At 42.1% G+C, this 21667-nt stretch overlaps 1 protein-coding gene across 3 annotated transcripts in view; it reads left to right on the top strand.

Moving 5' to 3' along the window:
- Positions 1-21316, top strand: part of c14h20orf96 (chromosome 14 C20orf96 homolog) — a 49772-nt gene extending 28456 nt beyond the window's left edge. For 2 of the 3 annotated variants that reach the window (XM_041204902.1, XM_041204903.1), the window contains 6 exons: positions 62-161; positions 2002-2159; positions 2434-2535; positions 5978-6064; positions 8019-8137; positions 21113-21316. In XM_041204902.1, coding sequence (XP_041060836.1) covers positions 62-161; positions 2002-2159; positions 2434-2535; positions 5978-6064; positions 8019-8137; positions 21113-21173 — 627 coding nt within the window. In that variant the 3' untranslated portion in view covers positions 21174-21316. The remainder of the gene's footprint in view (positions 1-61; positions 162-2001; positions 2160-2433; positions 2536-5977; positions 6065-8018; positions 8138-21112) is intronic. The other variant, XM_041204904.1, reaches the window with a different exon arrangement.
- The last annotated feature ends 351 nt before the right edge of the window (positions 21317-21667 follow it).

Below are 21667 nucleotides of genomic sequence, written 5' to 3'. Positions count from 1 at the left end.
GGATTGGTTCTGTCAATTCTGACGTTGCTCTTTCAATTTCCTCCCTCGTTTTGTATGTAAGAAAGGAATTTCTGGTGTAAGTGAATGGAAGCGACAGGAGATTGAAGCAGCAAAAATTGACCTCAAAGACACTGAGGAAATAGTGGGGCAAAAATCTGGAGGTCAGTGAAGAACTATTTGTGTATTGTGAATGTATTTCTTTTGTAAGTATGTGCAGTGCAACTCACTTCATTTCCCTTTGAAAGAGAAGGGAAATCAGCCATGGCTATTCTTCCAGATTGCTATCCAGTACTTCTGGAAAATCAGGAAGGACCTTCTAAGTTTTTGGTCATAATTGAGTTTAGGGCACCTACTTGGAGAAACTGACTTGGAAGAGTTGCTAAGCCCAGTAGCATGATGGAACTGAGTCAGTAAGATTGACCTTCAAGTGCCTCAGTAGTAGTAACACATCACTTAAAATCTGTGTGTTCATTAGTCAGTAATTGTCACCTTTAAACTTTTTGGCTATTTGGCCTAAAAGGCTTTTGTGTTCATTTTGATTTTAATGTTGCTACGAAGTTAAATTCAACTCCTAAGGGGTTAAATCACAGAAATACCCAAGGGATTCAGGATGTGCGTTGAGGCCACTAGCGGGAGTCAAACAAGGTAGTTTACAGAATTGCATTTCTTGCAAATGAGTTTAGTTTGATTTAAGGGGACCAACGGTTACCTCCAAGAAATACTTACACCTGTAATGTTACAGTGGCTTCCATTCATTGAGTGGAGCAGGAGTCCTAGAAAAATTGGCAGTGCAGCCATCATAGCCCCAGCACCAGTAGGAGGGTTGGTAATTTTTATTGGCAGCTAACTAAATTAGCCTGCTGTACAGGGGTGGTTGGGGAGGGGCAAAGGTTAACTCTTTGCTGCTTCTCTCTGTGAGTGTGCAGAGGTTGGGGGTGGGGTTGGGGTGCGGGGAAAAGACAGTAATTTTGAGTCTGGAATAGTCAACGAAGAGAAAGATCTTGCTTTCTCTCCATCCAGAGGAAAAGCTTAGAGATACCCTAGCTTGAGGTACAGGTATGAGCTACAATGTGGATCTGATTACCACAAGACATAGTTAAGGCGATAAACACAGGAGGGAAAAAGGAAAATGTTGATAGGGTGAGATGAAATTATGTGGGAGAAGGTTGGTGTGGAGAAGAAACATCGACATGGATCAGTCTAGCCAAACGCCCTGTTACCAGACTCTGTATTATATGTAATAAAGATGCTAAACGATGTAATAACATGGAGTAAAAACTGAAAGTGCTGGAAATACTCAGCAGGTCTGACAGCATTTATGGAGAGAGGAACAGATTTATCATTTCAGCTACGACATATCACACCTTCAGTTATGAAGATAGATTGGCAAAGTTGGGACTGTTTTCCTTTGGAAAAGAAGCTCAGAGGGGATTTGACAGAGATATATAAAATCATGAGGGACCGGACAGAATAGGGAGAAACTGTTCCCACTTATGAAAGGATCGAGAACAAGAGGGCACATAATTAGTTAATTTGCAAAAGAAGCAAAAGCAATATGAGAGTGAACGTCTTCACGCAGCAAGTGGTTAAGGTCTGGAATGCACTGCTGAGAGTGTGGTGGAGGCAGGTTCAATTGAAGCATTTGAAAGGCATTTAGACTTATTTGAAAAAGAACAATGTGCAACGTTATAGGGAGAAGGCAGAAGAGTGGCATGAAGTAAATTGCCCATTCAGAGAGCCCGTGCAGACTCGATGGGCCAAATGGCCTCCTCCTGCACTGTTTAAAAAAAAATTTGTGGAATTTCAAGTCAACTATGATTCTTCAGAGTTCTGAAGAAACACATTAAACTCTGTTTCTCTCTACACAGATGCTGCCAGTCTTGCTGAATATTTCTAGAACTTTGTTTTTATTTTAGATTTCCAGCATCTGCAATATTTTGTTTTTATTTTAATAAAATGGAGTACCAAACAAATCGGTCATAAATATTTTTACTTTCCAAGAGTTGCATCGTCAATTGGAAGAAGTTGACTCCAACATTCGAAATGCACAGGAGGAACTTAACATGCTGAAGGGCTATAGAGACAAAGAGCTCCCTGTATACTCTTTGAAAATTGCAGAGCTGCAAAGAGAAATTGGGAAACTCGCAGAAAAGCACCAGGTAAGAGGAACTGTTCATGTCATTCCCAAACATCTGTTATGAAACAATTCATGCGCCTGTTACATTGCAGCTGTAACCCATGGTAGCCCAAGCTTCAGAACAGCACTGTAATGCAAGATGAGGAGGAGGTTCAGCATTCCATTGCATTTCTACACTTAACGTAATGTGTGTTTGGTGTTGCCTGAGCTTGGCTTTGAATGAAAAGTTCCAGAAGCAACATAACTACAAATCATGGGTAGGTGTTCTAATTTAAACCTTCTTTGATATTGAACAGGCTGAGCTGGATGATATAGAGCAGATTGCACTTGAAGAAAAGAAGAAGTTGGAAAGTGCATTGAAGGAGAGAGAACAAGAAATATTACATAAGATCGCTGAGGTTAGCGACTGAGTGAGATTGTAGATAGCTGCATAAGGTAGTAAAGGTTGGTGGAAATCTGGAACTCTTTTTCTCTTCCACCCCCCATCCTCCATAAAAGATGTTGAGGTTGGTGGAGTGGTGGCAAGGCGCGGTGTCAATTGACTATTTCACAACTGAGATTGAAAGAGTTTTGTTTTGCATGGGTATTATGAGTCACAGGACCAAAGCAGGCAAATGATGTTAAAGTACAGATTAGCCATGATCTAATTAAATTTAGGCACAGACTCAAGGGGCTGAATGGCTTACCCTTCCTATTTGAAGAATCCATTTTTCCTTACTCCCAAAGGTTTGTTAATTGACTCTGTCACATGAGCAGGGACATGTAAAATATGAGTGCAAAAGTTCTTTTTTAATCACTGGACGAAATCTCATCCTCAACCTCATCGTGGATGAGGTTTCGTCAAAAATGCAAAGGCCGCTTGGCCTTTTTGTCCATCCGCCGACCAGACAGTTGGATGGGCAGTGAAAAACTCCAAACAATCAGTTGATTTAGGGCCTTAATAGGCTACTTAATTGTCGGCGGGCATGCTGCCGACTCCCACGTACACCCACCGACCGGAATATTGCATGATGACATCAGGACCCTCACCCGACATCATCGCACATCACGCTATGCTTGTTTGGGTCAGGCGCGTGCCCACCCTACGAGCGCAATATTTTGCCTCTAATCTCTGAAACTTCCTCCCTAAACGCTCTGCCTCTTTAACTCTCTTTCCTCCTTTAAGACACACCTTAAAGCCCACCTCGTTGAACATCTGACCTCATATCTTCTATTGTTGCTTGCTGTCAAGTTTTGTTTGATAATGTTTCTGTGAAATGCCTTGGGATGTTAAATGTGTTGTTGTAAGATGCAAGGTATTGATGTTTAAATTTCACTAATCAGGTTGAGCTCTTGGCAATGGAATCATCCGTTTGGAGGTCGGAAGTTCTTGTCCTGCAGAATGTGCAGTCAAACACAACAGTATTTAACTAGGAAAATAAAAAAACAAACTTTAACGGCTGACCTTCCCTAGATTAAACAATGGAAATTTGGCAAGTAGACAACCTAGATGAGCAGTCCTTAATATTTAAGCAAAAGTGGGGAAGAAAAGAATACAAGTCAAATATGATGCAGTAAGCCTAAAAGTGAGTAAAGCAAAATAACAAGTTCACTGAATGAATAGGGAGACTATTTTCAGTATTTATAGGAGACTCCAGCCCTATAAGTCTTTGAGTTCTCTTGGCTCCACCAATTCTGATTACCTGCACATCTCTGAATTTAATCGCTCCGCCGTTGGTGACTGTGCTTTCAGCGGCTTTGTCCCTGAGCTCTGGAATTCTGCCTCTAAACCTCTATTGTTCTCCTCCTTTAAGATGCTGCTAAAAGCCTAACACTTTGACCAATTTTTTTGTGATTTCTCCTTCAGTGGCTCGATGTCAAAAAAAGTCAGATGTGTTTGTATTCACATAAATGCAAAATACTGTGGATGCTGGAAATCTGAAACAAAAGCAGAACATTCTGGAAAATCTCAGAAGGTCTGGCAGCATCTGTGGAGAGAGCAACAGATTTAACGTTTCAAGTTCAATATGATGTCTTCAGCATTTTCAGCTTTTCCAGCATTTTCTGTGTTTTATTCATGTTGCTCCAGTTGAGCATCTTGGGTCATTTTTCTAAGTTAAATGCACTATATAAATGCAAGTAGTTGTTAGTGCTGAAACTTAAAAGATTTTGCTCCTTACTGGATAGATAATTAGTGAGAGCAAGGACAATTATAAAGAATATGGGAAAGCTACAAAAATAGGGACTAGCAGCCAGGAGAGTCAGAAACAAGGAGGTTAACTGGCATAATACTGTAAGGGAGATAAGATTTATTTTTATGCAGTGAGTTATGATCTGGAATGTATTACCTGAAAGAGGTAGGGGGAGCAAATTCAATTGTAACTTTCAAAGGAGAATTTGACAAATAACACGAAAAGGAAAAATTTGTTACGTTATGGACAAAGAACAGGGGAATGGGGCTTATTGAACAGCATTTCAAAGAGCGGTCATGGGCACTTGGGCCAAATGGCTTCCTTTACTGTATTTTCAGCAGTTATAGAAAAATGTAATGGTGCTATAATTGAGCAATCTTCTGTTGGCAGGTTTGTTTTGGAAGGGTCCAGTATTGACCATCTACCACCAGATGTCACCAACACTTCATAAATACTGTATCACCAAATTTACTAAGGAGGCTGAAGGCTAACATTTTCTTCATTTTGCTTTTCTTGATTTCCACTTCTGTCTGGTAAACTTAGAAACTTGGACATTGCTAGAAAGAAATACCAAGGTCCATCTATTTCGCCTTCTAGCTGCATGATGCAAGAACTATGGAGTTGTTAGCTAATCGTAGCAATCAGACTTCATCAGTTAATGTATGTCAGAATCAGACGTGAGGTGAGGAAATCCCTCAGTGGTGTAAAACTTTGCAAGCCATAAGTCTGAAGACACCTGTTCTTTCCAAGCATGCTACATTCTCCACATCAGGTCGCAAATTACTTACATACTGTATCCCAAAATGTTATTTTCTCATGGTTCTTTGAAACCTAAATGTGAACGGATTCCTTGTTTTGAAATTCTTGACCTCACAATTATGCCAAATATAAAACTCCACCTTTAGGAAAGTCATTTATGTAAAGGAGTGTTGCCTGTGAAACTTTTCCACTGGGACTTGCAGCATGTTCAACATAAAGAGCGGAAAATAACCACGATTTGGCAAGACCTCCTCAATCGTGATTGCATGCAGTTGGAACATAATCAGCACTCTGAAGCAGAACAATGCTGTAGTGCAACACTGCAAGTGTTTTTTTTAATTATTCAACATTGGGATGTAGGTGCAGTTACTAGGGCTGGCATTTATTGCCCATTCCTGGTTGCCCTGAAAATGTTTAATAGTTTTGCTGATAACAACCTGCATTTATATAACAGCTTTAATATGGTAAAAGACCCCAAGCGGCTTCGCAGGGCCATTATCAAACAAAAATTCACACTGAGCCACATAAAACTGAGTGGCTCACTGAACTACCACTGAGGGCAGTTAAAAATTAACCACATTGGTGTGGGACTGGAGGCAAATTTTGGCCAGATCAGGTGAGGACAGCAGGTTTTCTTCTCTAACGAATGTTAGTAAGCCAGTTGGGTTCTTACGACAATCCCACAACTTCCTCGTCATTTTCACTTCCAAATGTCCTTGTTAATACTGAATTCAAATTCTCAATGTGCCATGGCAGGATTTGAACTTCCATCCTTTTGCTTATTAGTCAAGGTCCCTCCAGTAACATAACCATTACACTACCAGATCCTCCCAACTTCAGCTATAATGCAGATTTATGACACTGTTGAGCAGTGATTTTTTTTTTAATGGTTATTATTTTATGCTGGCAGGAACAATTCCGTTTCATTCCTCCAGGATTGCAAGAGCTAATGTTTCACAATACAGTGATGAAGAAGGAAATAGAAGTTCACAGAGAGGTAAGTCCTGAGAATCATGATAACTTGAATAATCTCTGACCTGTTTGAATGCACATGCATAGCATTGACTCCGATTTCCATGTATTGTGTGGATATATCCCTGAACTCTGGTTTGAACAAAGTGGTGCTGCCACTTGAATGCAGTACAGGAGCCACAGTCATGTCTCTGCTGTGCTCAGGCCTCAGTGCTCCAAACATTACAGTTCAACTGAGAACGACCTTTGCACCATAATGCAAGCTCCACAACACATGATGTCCTGAGAGGGGTTAGGGACTGCTGCAGCGGTGAGTAATTCAGCAGATGCCTCCTGCCATTATTTGAAGTGTCCCTGATGCTGTAGAAGTTTGAGGCTGTGACACCACCAGCTGTGTGCGACGGAGGTGTCTGTGTTGTCAAGTTGGTTTGCCAGTCTAGCCATGGGTATTTGCAGAGATTATGGAGTTAATTTTCATCTATTTCCTGCCCCTCCTGAAACCGATGAGATAGGGCACAACATGGTTTTACACCCCACCTGGTTTTCCTGTCCATTGAAGTCACAGGATAGTGATATTGGGTGGGGTGTGAAACCATCATTCGAGCGCATCCCATGAGTTGCACAACCTGCGAGTCAAATTAAAATTACCTGCCCGCCATGTTTCCCTGTTCCCCCATGGTCTTTATACAGAGTTTACTTTAAACTGTGAGACCAAAACCAGGGGATATGGGTTAAAACTAGAGAAGAGTCCTTTCAGTACATTTATCAGGAAATTGTTTGCTACCCAAGAGGTGGTTGGCATAGTGTTATTGTCACTGGACTAGTATTCCAGAGACCCAGGTTCAAATCCACAATGGCAAATGGTGAAATTTTAATTCACAGTCTGATGATGACCACAAAAATCTATCTGGTTCACTAATGCTCTGTAGGGAAGGGCATCTGTCTACATGTGACTCTAGGCCCACAGCAATGTGGTTGACCCTTAAATGCCCTCTGAACAAGGGCAATTAGAGATGGGCAATAAATGCTGGCTTAGCCAGCGACACCCACATCCCATGAATGAATTAAAAACAAGAACATTAGAAATGGAAAACAAAAACAGAATTACCTGGAAAAACTCAGCAGGTCTGGCAGCCTCGGCGGAGAAGAAAAGAGTTGACGTTTCGAGTCCTCATGACCCTTCGACAGAACTTGCCAAACTTTGGCAAGTTCTGTCGAAGGGTCATGAGGACTCGAAACGTCAACTCTTTTCTTCTCCGCCGATGCTGCCAGACCTGCTGAGTTTTTCCAGGTAATTCTGTTTTTGTTTTGGATTTCCAGCATCCGCAGTTTTTTTGTTTTTATTACATTAGAAATGGAAGCAGAATTAGACCATTTGGCCTCTCAAGCCTCCATCATTCAGTAAGATCATGGCTGATCTGATTGTGGCCTTAACTCCACTTCCCTACCTACCTTCATAACCCTTGACTCCCTTATCAATCAAATATCTAACTCAGCCTTGAATACATTCAATGATTCAGCCTTCACTGCTTGCTGGGGAAGAGAATGACCTTCTGAGAAAATAAATTTCTCCTCGCCTTCGTCTTAAATGGGAGACCCTTTATTTTGAAACTGTGTCCCCTAGCTCTAGAAACCCCCTCGAGGATAAATATCCTTTCCGTATCTCCCCTGTTAAGCCCCCTCAGAATCTTATATGTTTCAATAAGCTCACCTGTCATTCTTCTGCACTTCAATGAGTATAGGCCCAAACTGCTCAACCTTTTCTAATAAGCCAAATCCCTTATCCCAAGAATCAGCCTAGTGAACCTTCTCTGAACTGCTTCAACATTAAATAAGCTTAAAGATAGAATAGTGGGGACAAAAAAACTCAGAATCATTTAAGAAGCAATCAGATGCCATCATCTGTTTTCTGACATCAGAATTGGTGCCAGGTAGAAAACTAGTTTCGCTAACTTTATAAACTTTTTCTTAATATGCAGGTGAACAAGAATATGGAAAGAAATAACTTGACGTTACAGCAGAAACTGTTACAACTACTGAAATCAAAGAGCGACTCCAGAGAGGAGATCTTCGCAGATATTCTTAAAAAGCAGCCAAAGTATGTACCTTCACTGGTCAGGAACAGTCGGTCGACTGAAACTGTTGCAAGGATTTTATTAAAGTATAAGTGAATCGGATGTTGTCCAGTGGCATAAAACTGGTTAAAGGTATGAAATGCAATTATAGAAAAAGGAATAGGCTGTGAAGCTTTGCTGATGCTTCATAAAGTTTATCCGACAAGGTACTCAACCTCTCAGAACAGAGAGGTCCTGGGTCTATGCTGGGTTAGCTGAGCTCAGCCAGGGTAAGGGGAGGACAGCTCCAACTGGTCTCTGCCTTTGGCTTAGAAAGGGGAGGAAAATATCACCCGGGATTTCTGATCCATCCATTGGACACCGACTTTGCTGAGACTTTCGGCATCAGGTGAGCACTGGATGTGGGATTTGCATCTCAGTTCCTCAAAAGATGGAGGTTTTGGTTTCGCCAGGGACACCAAAATGAGGTAAATGTGCGGATAAACTACCATCTCTCTTTAAAGTAAGAAAAACTGCTGATGGGACAACCTGGGTTCACTATGATCAGCTGGCCTAAGGTGGCAAAGCTACAACAACATCTTGCATTTGTATAGCACCTGCAACATTGAAAAACATCACAGGCTGTTTCACAAGAGGGTTTTCAAACAAAACTTAACAATGATTCGCATTAAGGGATATTAGGTGACCCAAAACTTAATCAAAGAAGAGTACTTTAAAGGAGGAGAGGAAGATAGAAAGCCAAGGAGAATTCAGGAAGGAATGCCAGAGCTTAGGGCCTAGGCAGCTGCTGTAACAAGCTAAAGCTGTGGACAAGGGGTTTTGGTTTGTTTTTTAAATGATGTTATCAAGGAAACGTAAAAGACTCTGTAATCCCAAACTAACAGGGGTCAGTGGAAGGTGAGAGGCTGGAACATTCTGAAGTTCAGCCTTCGAAGCAGTTCAGCCTCAGAGGCTGTTGGACAGGTTTTCTCCCTCCCTTAGAATGATTGCTTGTGAGAAGTAAGCAGGAGGCGTTTGATTCCTGCAGGAGTTTGGTGCCAGTGCAACTTAACAAATACTACATTATTTACGTTGGGCACAGCGTCAGGGAACCATTGTGATAGATATGGAGTGCAATATGTGAACCATCATAGATGCTGCAGTGGTCCTCTTTCACATCCTTACACAAGGAAATGTCTTCACGATATACAAAACAAAGTTTTGAAGCGTTTGTCCTTTCAAACTGCAGCAGACCTTCTAGTCCTTCAGACTAGAGGGTTAGGATATAAAGGGGAGGAAGTTCTGTTCCAGCTATACAACAACAACTCATATTGATACGGTGCCTCTAATGTGGTAAAATGTCCCAAGGCACTTCATAAACAGAATTTAACACCGAACCAAGGAAGGAGAAGTTAGTGCTGATGTCCAGATGCTTTGTTTTAAGGACCGTCTTAAAGGAGGAAAGAGGCAAAGAGTTATAGGGGAGGATTTCCAGAGCATAGCGTCCAGGCAGCTGAGGCATGGTTGTTAATGGTGGAGTGATTCAAATAATAGATGTTCAAGAGGCCAGAATCGGAGCAGCGTTGTGGGTAGGAGTACTGGTGGAGGTTACAGAGATGGGGAGGAGCGAGGCCATGGAGGAAACAAGTGTAAGAATTTTAAAATCGAGGTGTTACTTTAACTGTGAACCAACGAACCAGCAAGTGCAGGCTGAACAGGACTTGATGCAAGTTAAAACATGAGCAGCAGAGTTTTAGTTGACCTCAAGTTTGCAGATCCCTGGTTAAACCACATTTGAAGGGCTGTGCACAGTTCTGGGCTCTGACCCTTAAAGAGGATATATTGGCCTCAGAATTAGGGCAGCAAAGATTCGCCAGAATGTTACCACAGACCCAAGGGTTGGATTAAGAGTGAGATTACATAAACTAGGTGTGTACAATCATGGAATGTGAAAGAGCAAGAGGTGATTTAATTGAGATTTTCACATTTTGAAAGGAGTTAACGAGATAGGTGGAGAGAAACTACTTTTATGCTAGGTGAATCTAGAACAAGGGGACATTACCAGAAAATCAGAGCCTGGCCATTCTGGATAGAAATTAGGAAACATTTGCTCATGCAAAGGATGGTAGAGTGTAGAACTCTATCCCACAAAATGCAGTAGATGCTAGCTCAACTAATGATTTCAAATCTGAGATCAATAGATTTTTGCTAATCAAGGGCATGAAAGGATTTGGGGCCAAGGTGGGCGAATGGAGGTAAGATGCAGATTAGCCATGATCGCGTAGAAAAGCAGAATATGCTCGAGGGGCTGAATGGCCTACTGCAGGTCTATATACCAGACAAAACAAAGACAAGCTCCCAGCGTGAGGTAATTGCCCAGGTTATCCCAATTAATCCAGCAGCATCCTTGCTGGCACCCTCAGACAGACAGACTTCATAGAAGTTTACAATACAGAAACAGGCCATTCGGCCCACCTGGTTCATGTTGGCGTATAGGCTCCAAATAAGCCCCATCCCACCCTGTTCCATCCAACCCGATCAGTGTATCCTTCTATCCCTTCCTCCCACACGTACCACTGTGTCCTGCCCCACAACAATGGTCATTACACCGCAGGGGATAATTCAGGTTGCATAGTTTTGTAGCATCAAAGGTGATACTTTGTTTGTGAACAGACACAACCAGGCTCTCTGAGACTGCATGATATGCTGGCGATGGTATCTCCCTAAGCTTAGCTCCTGTTCTAAATACTTTGGCTGTGTTTTTGTACAAAACAAAACATTCTAGCGACTTGAGCCAAAAGATTTCAGAGTTTGCTGTGCCCATATTGGGATTTTTGGACTCCTAATCCTGTCAGATCGGGAGTTACGCCTCGATGGGTCAATCTGTTAAAAGTTTTAACTCCATCATTCATTGCAGAACAATGGAACAAACTGTCAACAAAACTTTGAGCAACATATCCTTCCTGTCAGACCTGCTGAGTTTTTCCAGGTATTTTTATTTTTGTTTTTGTTTTGGATTTCCATCATCCGCAGTTTTTTGCTTTTATCCTTCCAGACGCTAGGCGAAGCTCATTGTTTGTTTGAAATAAATAAAAAGTTTCCCCAAAAGCACGGGGCCCAGCGTAGCACAGAGCCCCATAGCCTGAGAAATTGCGGTTTCAGCCCTGGTCTGTGCTCAAGTTGCTGATCACAGGCTGGGGCAACTATGGAAGACATAAACCAAAGACTGCGGATGCTGGGAACATGCAGCAGGTCAGACAACATCAGTGGAGAGAGAAACAGAATTAACGTTTCAAGGCGATGCTCTTTCATCGGAACTGGAAGTTGTTAGAGATTTAACAAATTCTAAGCAAACCCAGAGGTGGAGAAGATTGTGTGTGTGTGTGTGTGTGTGTGTGTGTGTGTGTGTGTGTGTGTGTGTGTGGGTGGGGGGCGGGGAGTTGGTGGAGGCAGGGATGAGAGGAAAGGAACCCAGAGCAAATCAGTGATGTGATTGAAGGCAGGAGTGAATAAATGATGAAAGGAACGGCAGTGTAAGGCGGAAGAGGATGGTAATGGGGCAAGTAAAGAAACAAAAGGTGGGTCTAGAGGAGGTGTGAATGGGTACAACAGAACCAGCACCTTGCTGGACAAAAATGGAAGCGATGGCTACAATTTTAAATCATTGAACTCTAATGGAGGTCGGAAGGTTATAAAGGCCCAATTGAAAGATGAGGTGCTGTTTCTCAAGCTAATGTTGGGTTTCATTGGAACAGTGTGGGAGGCTGGGGACAGAGAGTTCAGAGTAGGACAGAAAATTGAAGTTTCAAGCAACTGGAAGCCCAAGGTCACGCTTGTGAACTGAATGGAGGGTGTTCAACAATGGGGCTTTGGCTACAGAACTCTTACTGAGGACAGTTCCTGCCCTTGATTGTGACCTACTTACTCATACTGGACATGATGGCCTGAACAGCTCGTGATGCACTGTTAGGAGCTGACTCTCACTGCTGAGAACAAATCAAAGAATAAAGAGCAGCAATTCAGGAGTTTGCCCATTACCCTTACAACTGTGTGCCAGATGTGCCAGAGAGAAAACGGAGCGGGGAAGAAATAAGATAAATATGAAAACCAGGGGCAGATATGAAGCAAACCAATTCACAAAAACAAAGGAACAAATTAATAGCCATTTTCTAGAACATTTTCCAAGTAAACCATCGAGAATAAGATAGCTGCAGTGTCCCTGTGGAGACCTATAGTAACCAGGTTTTACAGCACAGGAGGAGGCTATTCGGCACATTACTCCTGTGCTGGTTCTCTGGAAAAGCTCACGTTTCCTCATCCTTGCATTTTTTAAAAATTCATTCATGGGATGTGGGCATCGCTGGCCGTGCCAGGATTTATTGCCCATTACTGATTTCCCTTGAGAAGGTGGTGCTGAACTGCCTTCTTGAACCGCTGCAGTCCCTGTGGTGTAGGTACACCCACAGTGCTGTTAAGGAACAGTGATATAGTTCCAAGTCAGGATTGTGTGTGAATTGGAGGGGAACTTGCAGGTTGTGGTGTTCCCATGAGTATCACCTTAAATCTTTCTTTATCCAACATTCATTGCTCTTTTAAATGATAGAAAGGGATTCTGCTTCCTTTGCTGTTTCTTTTTCAGGCATTCCGCATCCTGACAACCTCTGTATAAAAAGAAATTTCTCTTAAAGATTACTTGTTTGTTAATGTATAATAGAGTGGGCATATAATGCAGAATCTTGATTGTGTTCCAGTGCCACTCATGACTAACCCTTCTGGTAAACCATTGGATCTTATTCCTCCATTTTACTCACAGCGCATGTTTTAAGTTAGCACAAAATAAACTTTGAAAAACAAAGAAGATGTTAAGAAAATATTGCTCCTTCTGAACAGACGTACAGGTGTGAAAGCCTTGTGCATTGCATTCGGTTGCAACTCATGTTTACTGCTGATGAGCAGGGTGGTTAGGCCAGTTGCAATGGTCATTTATGTTGAACTAACGAGGTATTGACTGGTTGTCAGTGAATGTTAATGTTTGTGCACGCTGCAAAGTGAGTAAAAGTTGTGCTAATTTGTAAAAGGATGTATAAAGAGTGGCATTGAAGAGTTTGTTCTGTTGTGTAGTTCAATAGGCAGCGGAATGTGTCTGGTATTTGGCTTTTACGGGATAAGCTTTCTTAACATTGCAGCATAATTACAAGGCCAGAGTCTGGAAGAAAAATGCTAAAACAAGTCCTTTAGTATCAGAGAAACTTAACAGCTGAGGATAAGGTCATGGCCCATCTTGCCTGTGCTGACGCTTTGAAAGAACCATCATGTTTAATCCCACACCCCTGCTTTGTTGTCAGTAATCCTGTAAGTTTCTTATCCACAAATACTTGTTCAACTCTCTTTAAAAATTATTTGTGGAATCAATTTCCACTACCTTTCCAGGAAAGCTCCAGATGCTGACGACTCGGTGAAAAAATTCCCCTCATGCCTCCTTTAGATCTGTTGGCAAAGATTTGAAATCTGTTAACACTGGTCATTGAGCCACTTTCCAGGATAATAATTTTTCTTTATCCACCCTATCAAATCAGCTCATCATTGCAAAAACCTCTGAGGTCAGCTCTTAACCTTCTGTGTTCCAAGAACAATCCCACCTTCTCCAGTCGCTTCTCATAAATGAAGTCCCTCACCCCCCAGTAACATCTTGGTAAACCTCCTCTATCCTTTCTAAGGCTCATTCCATAGACCCTTTTATTAAAGTTCACTCAGCCATATAGCCACTACCTTCTAAATCATGCAAGGATGCTCCCATATCCTGAAATGATTGTTGGATCATTTTCTTTACTCTGCCGTTTTCTTTCCTCATTCGCCCTCTTTGTCTTTTCTTTTTATTCATTTACGGGATGTGGGCGTCAATGGTTAGCCAGCATTTGTTGCCCATCCCTAATTACCCTGGACAAGGTGGTGGTGAGCTGCCTTCTTGAGCACTGCAGTCTCATCCTTGTAGTCACTCTTCTTTGAACATTCCCTCATAGATTACTCTTCCTACAGTCTATGAAGTTTTAAAACCCAAGCTGGATATTACCTAATCATTAACTGATCACCACAACAATGTAGATAAACTGGTCCAGCAAGTTGTTTTCCCCACACAGCAGAGGGAGATGAAGACCACAGCAATTTTAACCAATATGCCATGTTCAAATGCTGCCACTCACCTCCCTCCCTGCCCAGAACCTACCTGTTGAGGGTGTATAAGAGGCTGCTGGCAGGCAAAGATCAGGCTACCCTTTATCTGTTAATTCCCAGTTAAGTGGTGAGTAGGGAAGTCTCAGCGAGTGGGGCTGAGAAATATGTGTGAGGGACAGTGGGCAGGAAGCTGCTACTGACCTGCTTGCCCCACAGGTCCTGGTTGCAGTTACATCCGAGTCCTATTCATGTAGTAGGACCACTGTAGAGTAACATCACAAAAGCTCTGGCAATGCCTTTGTTAAAATTCCCATCCTTGTTTTCAAATCGCTGTGTGGCCTCAACCCACCCCAACTCTGTAACCATTTCTGTCCTGCCAACCCTCTGAAATATTTGCATTCCTCCAATTTCTGGTCTCTTACCAGCTGACCGTGCTTTTGATCTCCTTATGTAGTTCGACATCAAACTTTGTTTGATAACACTCCTCTGAAGTGCCTGGGAGATGTTGTACTACAATGAAGGATGTCATATAAATGCAAGTTGTTGTTGAAGTGGTCCAGATCTGAACAGGTAAATCACCTGCTGGTTTTTAACTGCCCATTTGCCCTCTTTCCACTGGGCTGAGTTAAACCAACTGCTGTTTGCTGTTTGAGAGACGTTGATGAACAATGACATTGGTTCTTGGGAAATTTTAACCAATAATCATCTTCACTTTCCCATTTATTTCACTTTGTCTCTCCATATCTCTCTCCACATCTCTCTCAAACTTCTGCTATGTCATGTGCCTCACTGTAATAAAAAGAATGGAACATTTTGACCATGATTAATTATTCGATGAATTTTTTTATTGCTGGTTACAGTGCATATTTTAAAATTGGTTGCTGTCAGCCATGCTGTCACATTGTATAAAATATAAGATATGCTGAAGACTGTGGTATAAAAACATAAGAAATAGGAACAGGAGTAGATCACACAGCCCCTAGAGTCTATCCCATTGTTCAATAAGATCATGGCCGATCTACTATTTCATCCCCCTTTTCCCACCCTATCCCCATATATCTTGACACCTTTGGTGTCCCAAAAACCTATTGATCTCTTGATTATATTCAACAACTGAGCATCAACAGCCCTCCAAGGTAGAGAATTCTAAAGGTTTGTAACCCTCTGAATAAAGAAATTTCTCCTCACAAAAGTCCTAAATAGTTGACCTTTTCATCCTGAAACTATGACCCCCAGTTCTAGATTCTCCAGCCAGGGGAACAGCTTCACAGCATCTAGCATGCCGAGGCTTGTCATCCTTCTAAACTCCAGACAGCATAGGTCCATTCTGCTCAATCTCTCTTCATATCATAACCATCTCTTACCAGGGATCAATCTAGTGAACCTTCATTGCACTATCTCCAAGGCAAGTATAATCTTCCACTAACGCCAATTAAATTGTTGGCAAGCATTATTTTGGACCGGAATCAAGCCTCACAGATTATTCAAATTGTAAACTCAGATGTTTACAGTACAGAAGGAGGCCATTCGGCCCATTGTGTCTGTGCCGGTCAACAAAGATCTGACTACAATAATCCCATTTTCCAGCGCTTGACCCATAGCCCTGGAGGCTATGGCAACACGTGAATATTTAAATACTTCTTAAATGTTACAAGAGTTTCTGACTCGACCACCCTTTCAGGCAGTGAGTTCCAGACACCCACTACCCTCTGGGTGAAAATATTTCTCGTCAACTCCCACCTTGTCTGCACCTTTTCCCATGTTTCAAGCAGCATGATCCCTTAAAATTGAGTGGAATGGGCACTTGTAATAGTCATCTTTCATCATTCCTTAGCCTTCTACCTCTTACCTTAAATCTATGCCCCTGGTTATTGACCCCTCAACTAATTGAAAAGTGCCTTTCTATCCACCCTATCTTTGCCCCTCATAACCTTATACACCTCTTTCAGGTCCCCTCTCAACCTTTGCTGCTTCAAGGAAAACAACCCCGGCCTATCCAATCTTACCTCATAGCTCAGACCCTCCAGCCCAGGCAGCATCCAGGTAAATCTCCTCTGCACCCTCTCCAGTGCAATCACATCCTTCTGGAACTGATCGATGGGTTTCCAAGGAGGAAGGCAATCCATTGGATTCAACTGCAGGAATCCACTGGGTGGGTGGGCGTCGCCACTGATACTGAACCAATCCAAGGAGGGGTGGGACATAAAAAAATCCAAAACCTGAGCAACTTGGCATAAGCATTGGCACGAGTTTTCTACTTGTTTAACTTTCAAATAACTTGCTTCAGAACCGCTACCGTGGGCGGGATCTTCTGGCCCCGCCTGCTACCAGGATCGTCCGGTCCCGCCGAAAGTCAGTAGGCTTTTGGCTGGGCTGCTGAGTCTCCCGCAGTGCGTCCCACCATGACAGGGCTGGAAAATCCCAACCCAACAAATATGTAATGATAAAACCCAGAAAATTCTGCAAACGCTCAGCAGGCCGGAGGCAGTATCTGTTGAAGAGGGATGCAGAGTTGATGTTTCAGGGCCATGATCTTTCATCAGAACAACATATGCCTGTGATGTTGGTTAATGAGTTGCAAGAATATCCAGATGAAACAGAGGAGAGTTGTAACATCTATTTTTTTTTTCCAATTTAAAAAGGAAATCAAATTTATACAATGATAGCGTCACATCACCCATCAAGTCGGTTGAAAAAATTCCCAAAACCACTTTCAGAGAGCAATGTTGCAGGGGCTGCAGTGAAAGGGATCACTGCACCCTCATCCCTCAGCCTTGTCCTACCATCCTGTCAAGTTCAGGAACACCACTGCAGAGTTTATCACCAGGAAAGCTTTATCCCCTTCTTCAGTGTAGAAGATCAAGGGATGTTCTAATTTGAGATGTTTATGCTTAAAGGACTGAATAGGGTAAATGGGAAAAGCTTTCCTCCAATGGGAGAGTCCAGAACAAGGGGCCATTACCTTAAAATGAGAGTGAGGCTTTTCAGCGTGGTGTCAGGAAGCAGTTCTTCACACAAAAGGTTCATGGAAATCTACCCCAAAACATCTGAAGATGCTTCGGGTCAACTGAAAATTTCGAAGCTGAAACTACTTGTCTTTTGTCAAGCAAAGGGGGTTAAGAATTACAAAACCAAAGAGCGTCTATAGTGCTAAGGTGTACATCACCCATGACGTCATTGATTGGAGGAAAATGCTGAGGGGGGCTGAATGGTCTGCACCTTTTCCCATGTTTCAAGCAGCATGATCCCTTAAAATTGAGTGGAATGGGCACTTGTAATAGTCATCCTTCATCAGTCCTTCCCTCTGCGTTCAGTAAAAATCCCCAGTCTACGACCTCCAATTCCATTGTGTAACAATATTATAAATCTATTTGTAAAGATTTGCATTACTTGGTACCTCAAGCTAAACTGTGAGCGTAGTGAAAACTTGCTGTGTGCACTGCTTGAGGGTAGTTTGACGCCTGGTGTGGATTTAGTGTTGAATATAACTTAGAACTGGTTTTCCGCTCTTGCTGCACCCAACATTAAATGAGCTAGCCGATGCCACAACATGAATTGGGCTCATTTGTTTCCAATCAGCACTAACTCTGCATGGTGAGACTAAATCCCTTTACATTATTCATGTGTGCCTCTCTAATAAGAAGAAATGAATAAAATATCCGCCACAGCACACTGCTTGCTGAAAGGACTATAACCGGTAAAAATGCACGTTCATTATGGCTTCTTCACTGACGAGCTAACCATATAAAGTAACCTCTTCGTTAAAAGGAAATTGTTAGTACTTGCATTTTTCTGCTAAATTTAGTAGTTCCCCTAAATATAGCATGCAGATGGCAGCTGTCACCCAACACAGCTCAGTCTCCTGCTACTTTCCCTTAGTTATCACTCTCTTGTAAGAATACATGAATGATATACATTAAAAAAGAGATGTGCATTATTTAAACAAACTATGATTGTATTCATTGCTTTTAACTAAAAAAGTCGACATTTTATTTACACCTTTGCTGACCTCAGACATTCCAAAGTGTTTCATTAAAAAAAGTACTTTTGCAGTGTAGTCAATGATATAATGTAAGATGTTGGGGCAGGCAATTTGTGCACAGCACGCTCCCACAATCAATTAAACAAATTACCAGATTATCTGTTGTAAGTGTTGATTGACGGATAAATGTTGGTCAGGACACCAGGGAGAACTCACCTACTTTTCTTGAAATAGTGTCTGAGGGATCTTTTTGCTGTCGCCTCAAAGTAGATGGGACCTTGGTTTAACACCATCTTGGAAGGTGACACCTCAACATTGCAGCCACAGTATGGCACTGAGTGTTAGCCTGCACTATGTAGACATTAGAATTATTAACAAGAAAAATCTTCTTTTCAAATGCCTGTACCTCTAACACTCCTAACCCAACTTTCTGCACCCCCTTTGAATGTTTTGAGAGTATTCCTGCCATGATTGACATGGCCCCCTTGTGAAATGGTGAGGTCCAATGCTGGGTGGACAATAAATATATATATATATATATATATAAACATCTTGCACCTTTTATGCCCAAGGCACTTCAGAGGAGCATTATCAAACAAAATTAGAAGTCGGGCCACATAGGAGACATTAGGACAACTAACTAAAAGCTTGGTCAAAGAGGTAGGTTTTAAGGAGCTTCTTGAAGAAAACAGAGATTTAGGGAGAGACTTAGGCTCAAGGCCTAAGGCAGCTGAAGGCACAGTCACCAATACTGAAGACGAAGAAAATATCAGGGTTTAAGAACCACACTAGCCCAGAGATTAATTGTGTTACTTATCAGCATCCTTGGCCAAGGTATTGTCTCCCATCTTTAAGACTGTCCTTTAAACCTACCTCTTCAAACAAATATATATATATATAGAATTTGCAACACAGCCACAGGGCCATTCATCCCATTTGATTCAGCTGGTGTTTGTGCTCCACACTAGTCTCCCTCCCTATATGATGCCATGGTATCAACAAATGGGTAATTCTCCTATCTGGAAGTTGTATGGAGATAAAACCTCGTTGTGTGGCTCGGTGTCAAATTGTATTTGATAACATTTCTGTGAAGCGCCTTGGGATGTTTCACTACATTGAACGTATGTAAATTATTGTTGTTCAGGTACATTTTGATGTTTGCGAAGGAACGGGTGGGTTGGGGGTTGGGGGGGGGCGGTGGCGGTGTGGTGGCCGTTTGAAGGATTAGAAGCAGATCCAGTAAGGCTGTTTGCGTCTTTGGTCGAGCAGTAGGAGCATTTCTAGTGCAATTTATCCAGCTTTCCTGGTGGAGCCGCCTGATAGTAGTTCCGTGCTGAACAGCAGAGAGGAAAGGGAAAGCCAGAGACTCCGATTTTTAAAAAAATATATATATTTATTCGTTCAATTTTCCCATGGGAAAATGTCCCACTTGTACAAAATGATGTTGCCAAGGACTGCCTCCGGAGGGAGTTGGGGGGGGCGGGGGGGGGATGGTGGTAGGGAGGGGGTTGCGGGGGAGAGAGAAATAAAAAGCAGACTCCGAAAAGAAGTGGTGTTAATAGATTGGGATTGCCCACCTCGGCCGCTATCCGTTTATTGACGTAATTACAGTAATTGTTGCGCCAGAGTAGGGGATTCTCCCCATATTGCTGGATAATGGAAATTGCTGAATGATCAAATAGCCTCCTCCACTCCCAACATAAACAGTACCATTGATGTGAAACTAGATGCTTGCCAATAAAAAGTAAAATATATGAGAGTATATATATATAGAATTTGCAATACAGCCACAGGGCCATTCATCCCATTTGATTTAGCTGGTGTTTGTGCTCCACACTAGTCTCCCTCCCTATATGATGTCATGGTATCAACAAATCCTTCTATTCTTTCCTTCTCCAAAATACATATTGAGCTTCCCTTAATTAAATTTCATTCTATTTGCCTCAACTTACCCCCTGTGGTAACATGTTCAACATCCTAACTACTCTTTGAAGTAAAGAAATTTCTCCGGAATTCCCTACTGGATTTATTAGTGACTGCCTTACATTGATAGCACCTATTCCTGGCCTTCCCACAAGTGAAAACATTTTATCGACATCCATCATTATTTTAAAGACCTCTTTTAGTTCACCCCTTCCACCTTTACTCCAATCCTGACCACCAGGAGGCAACTGATCAGCGGCACAAAGATAAAGGCTTGGGAGTTAACACATTCTAACTGTAAAACCATAGCGTTAAAATTCAGCCGAGTGTTTCCGCCTTGCTTAAATTGGGGGTGTGGGTCACATCACTGCCAGCTCCTTTGCTTTTTGACGCATTCCCGGTAAATTTATGTTGCGTGTTGGGGTACAGTAGCATATTGGTTATGTTACTGGGCTAGTGATCCAGAGGCCTGGACTAATGATCTGCCAACGTGAGTCCCAATCCCACCTTGGAAAAAGCCCGTAACGGTAACGGAGATCAGGAAACCGTTGGATTGCTGTTAAAACCCATCTGCTTTACCAGTGTCCTTTAGGACAGGAAGATCTGCCCTCCTTACCTGGGTCTGGCCTATATGCAAGTCTAGACACAAGTAATGCAGTTGACTGTTAACTGAGTGGCCATTTCAGAGGGCAGTTATATTCAAGGAGAACCTTAGGGATGGGCAAAAAATGTTGGCCTTACCAGCTATGCCCTCAACCTGTGAATGAATTTAAAAAAAGCCATAGTTCCACTAGTTTAATCTTTTAAAGTTTTTTCCTTTGGTGCATTTTAAGGTACTGGCTGCAAGTATTGGCTTTGGTGAATTGCAGTCACTGAGACAGATGTTGATACAGATTCTCTGATTCACTCACAGTAGTAACTCCTCTTTTCCATCACCCTACAGGTGCACACCAGACATGGACGTTGTGTTGAACATCCCGAGAGAAGCGTGCCTTCCTATTTAACTCCAGGCCCTTGTCCTATTTTGAACACTGACTTGGTCTTTATAATGATACATTCTTGATATATGAGTCTCCACTGAATAGCCTTAGCTGGAATTACTAAGTGTACAGAAGATACAGAGCAAGACTGGATAACAATCATGCAGAAATAAAACTTTTTTCCAAAACTTAACCTGTGTTGCAGTTCATTTTCTTAAATTTACCCACTCCTCGTACAATATATAAATTCCATCATTATTTGCTAATTTTCCTCTCCATTTCCCCACATCGATATTATTTTTCACCAAGAAAACTTTCTGAAAACTCCATATACCTGTCAAGGAAAAATCACACTTCCAAAACTGAAAATTTATAATATTTAATTATAAATAAATGGAGCGCTCTTGTGGTGCAGTGGGTAACATCCCTGCCCCTGAGCTAGAAGCTCTGGGTTCAAGCCCCAACTCAGGACTTGATAACCAAGGAAGGTACATTCATAGTGTGGCCAAACAGGTTGA

This window comes from Carcharodon carcharias, chromosome 14, assembly GCF_017639515.1.
Source record: "Carcharodon carcharias isolate sCarCar2 chromosome 14, sCarCar2.pri, whole genome shotgun sequence".
NCBI lineage: Eukaryota > Metazoa > Chordata > Chondrichthyes > Lamniformes > Lamnidae > Carcharodon > Carcharodon carcharias.
The sequence above is the reverse complement of the archived record's forward strand: the minus strand, read 5'-3'. Positions and strand labels throughout refer to the sequence as shown.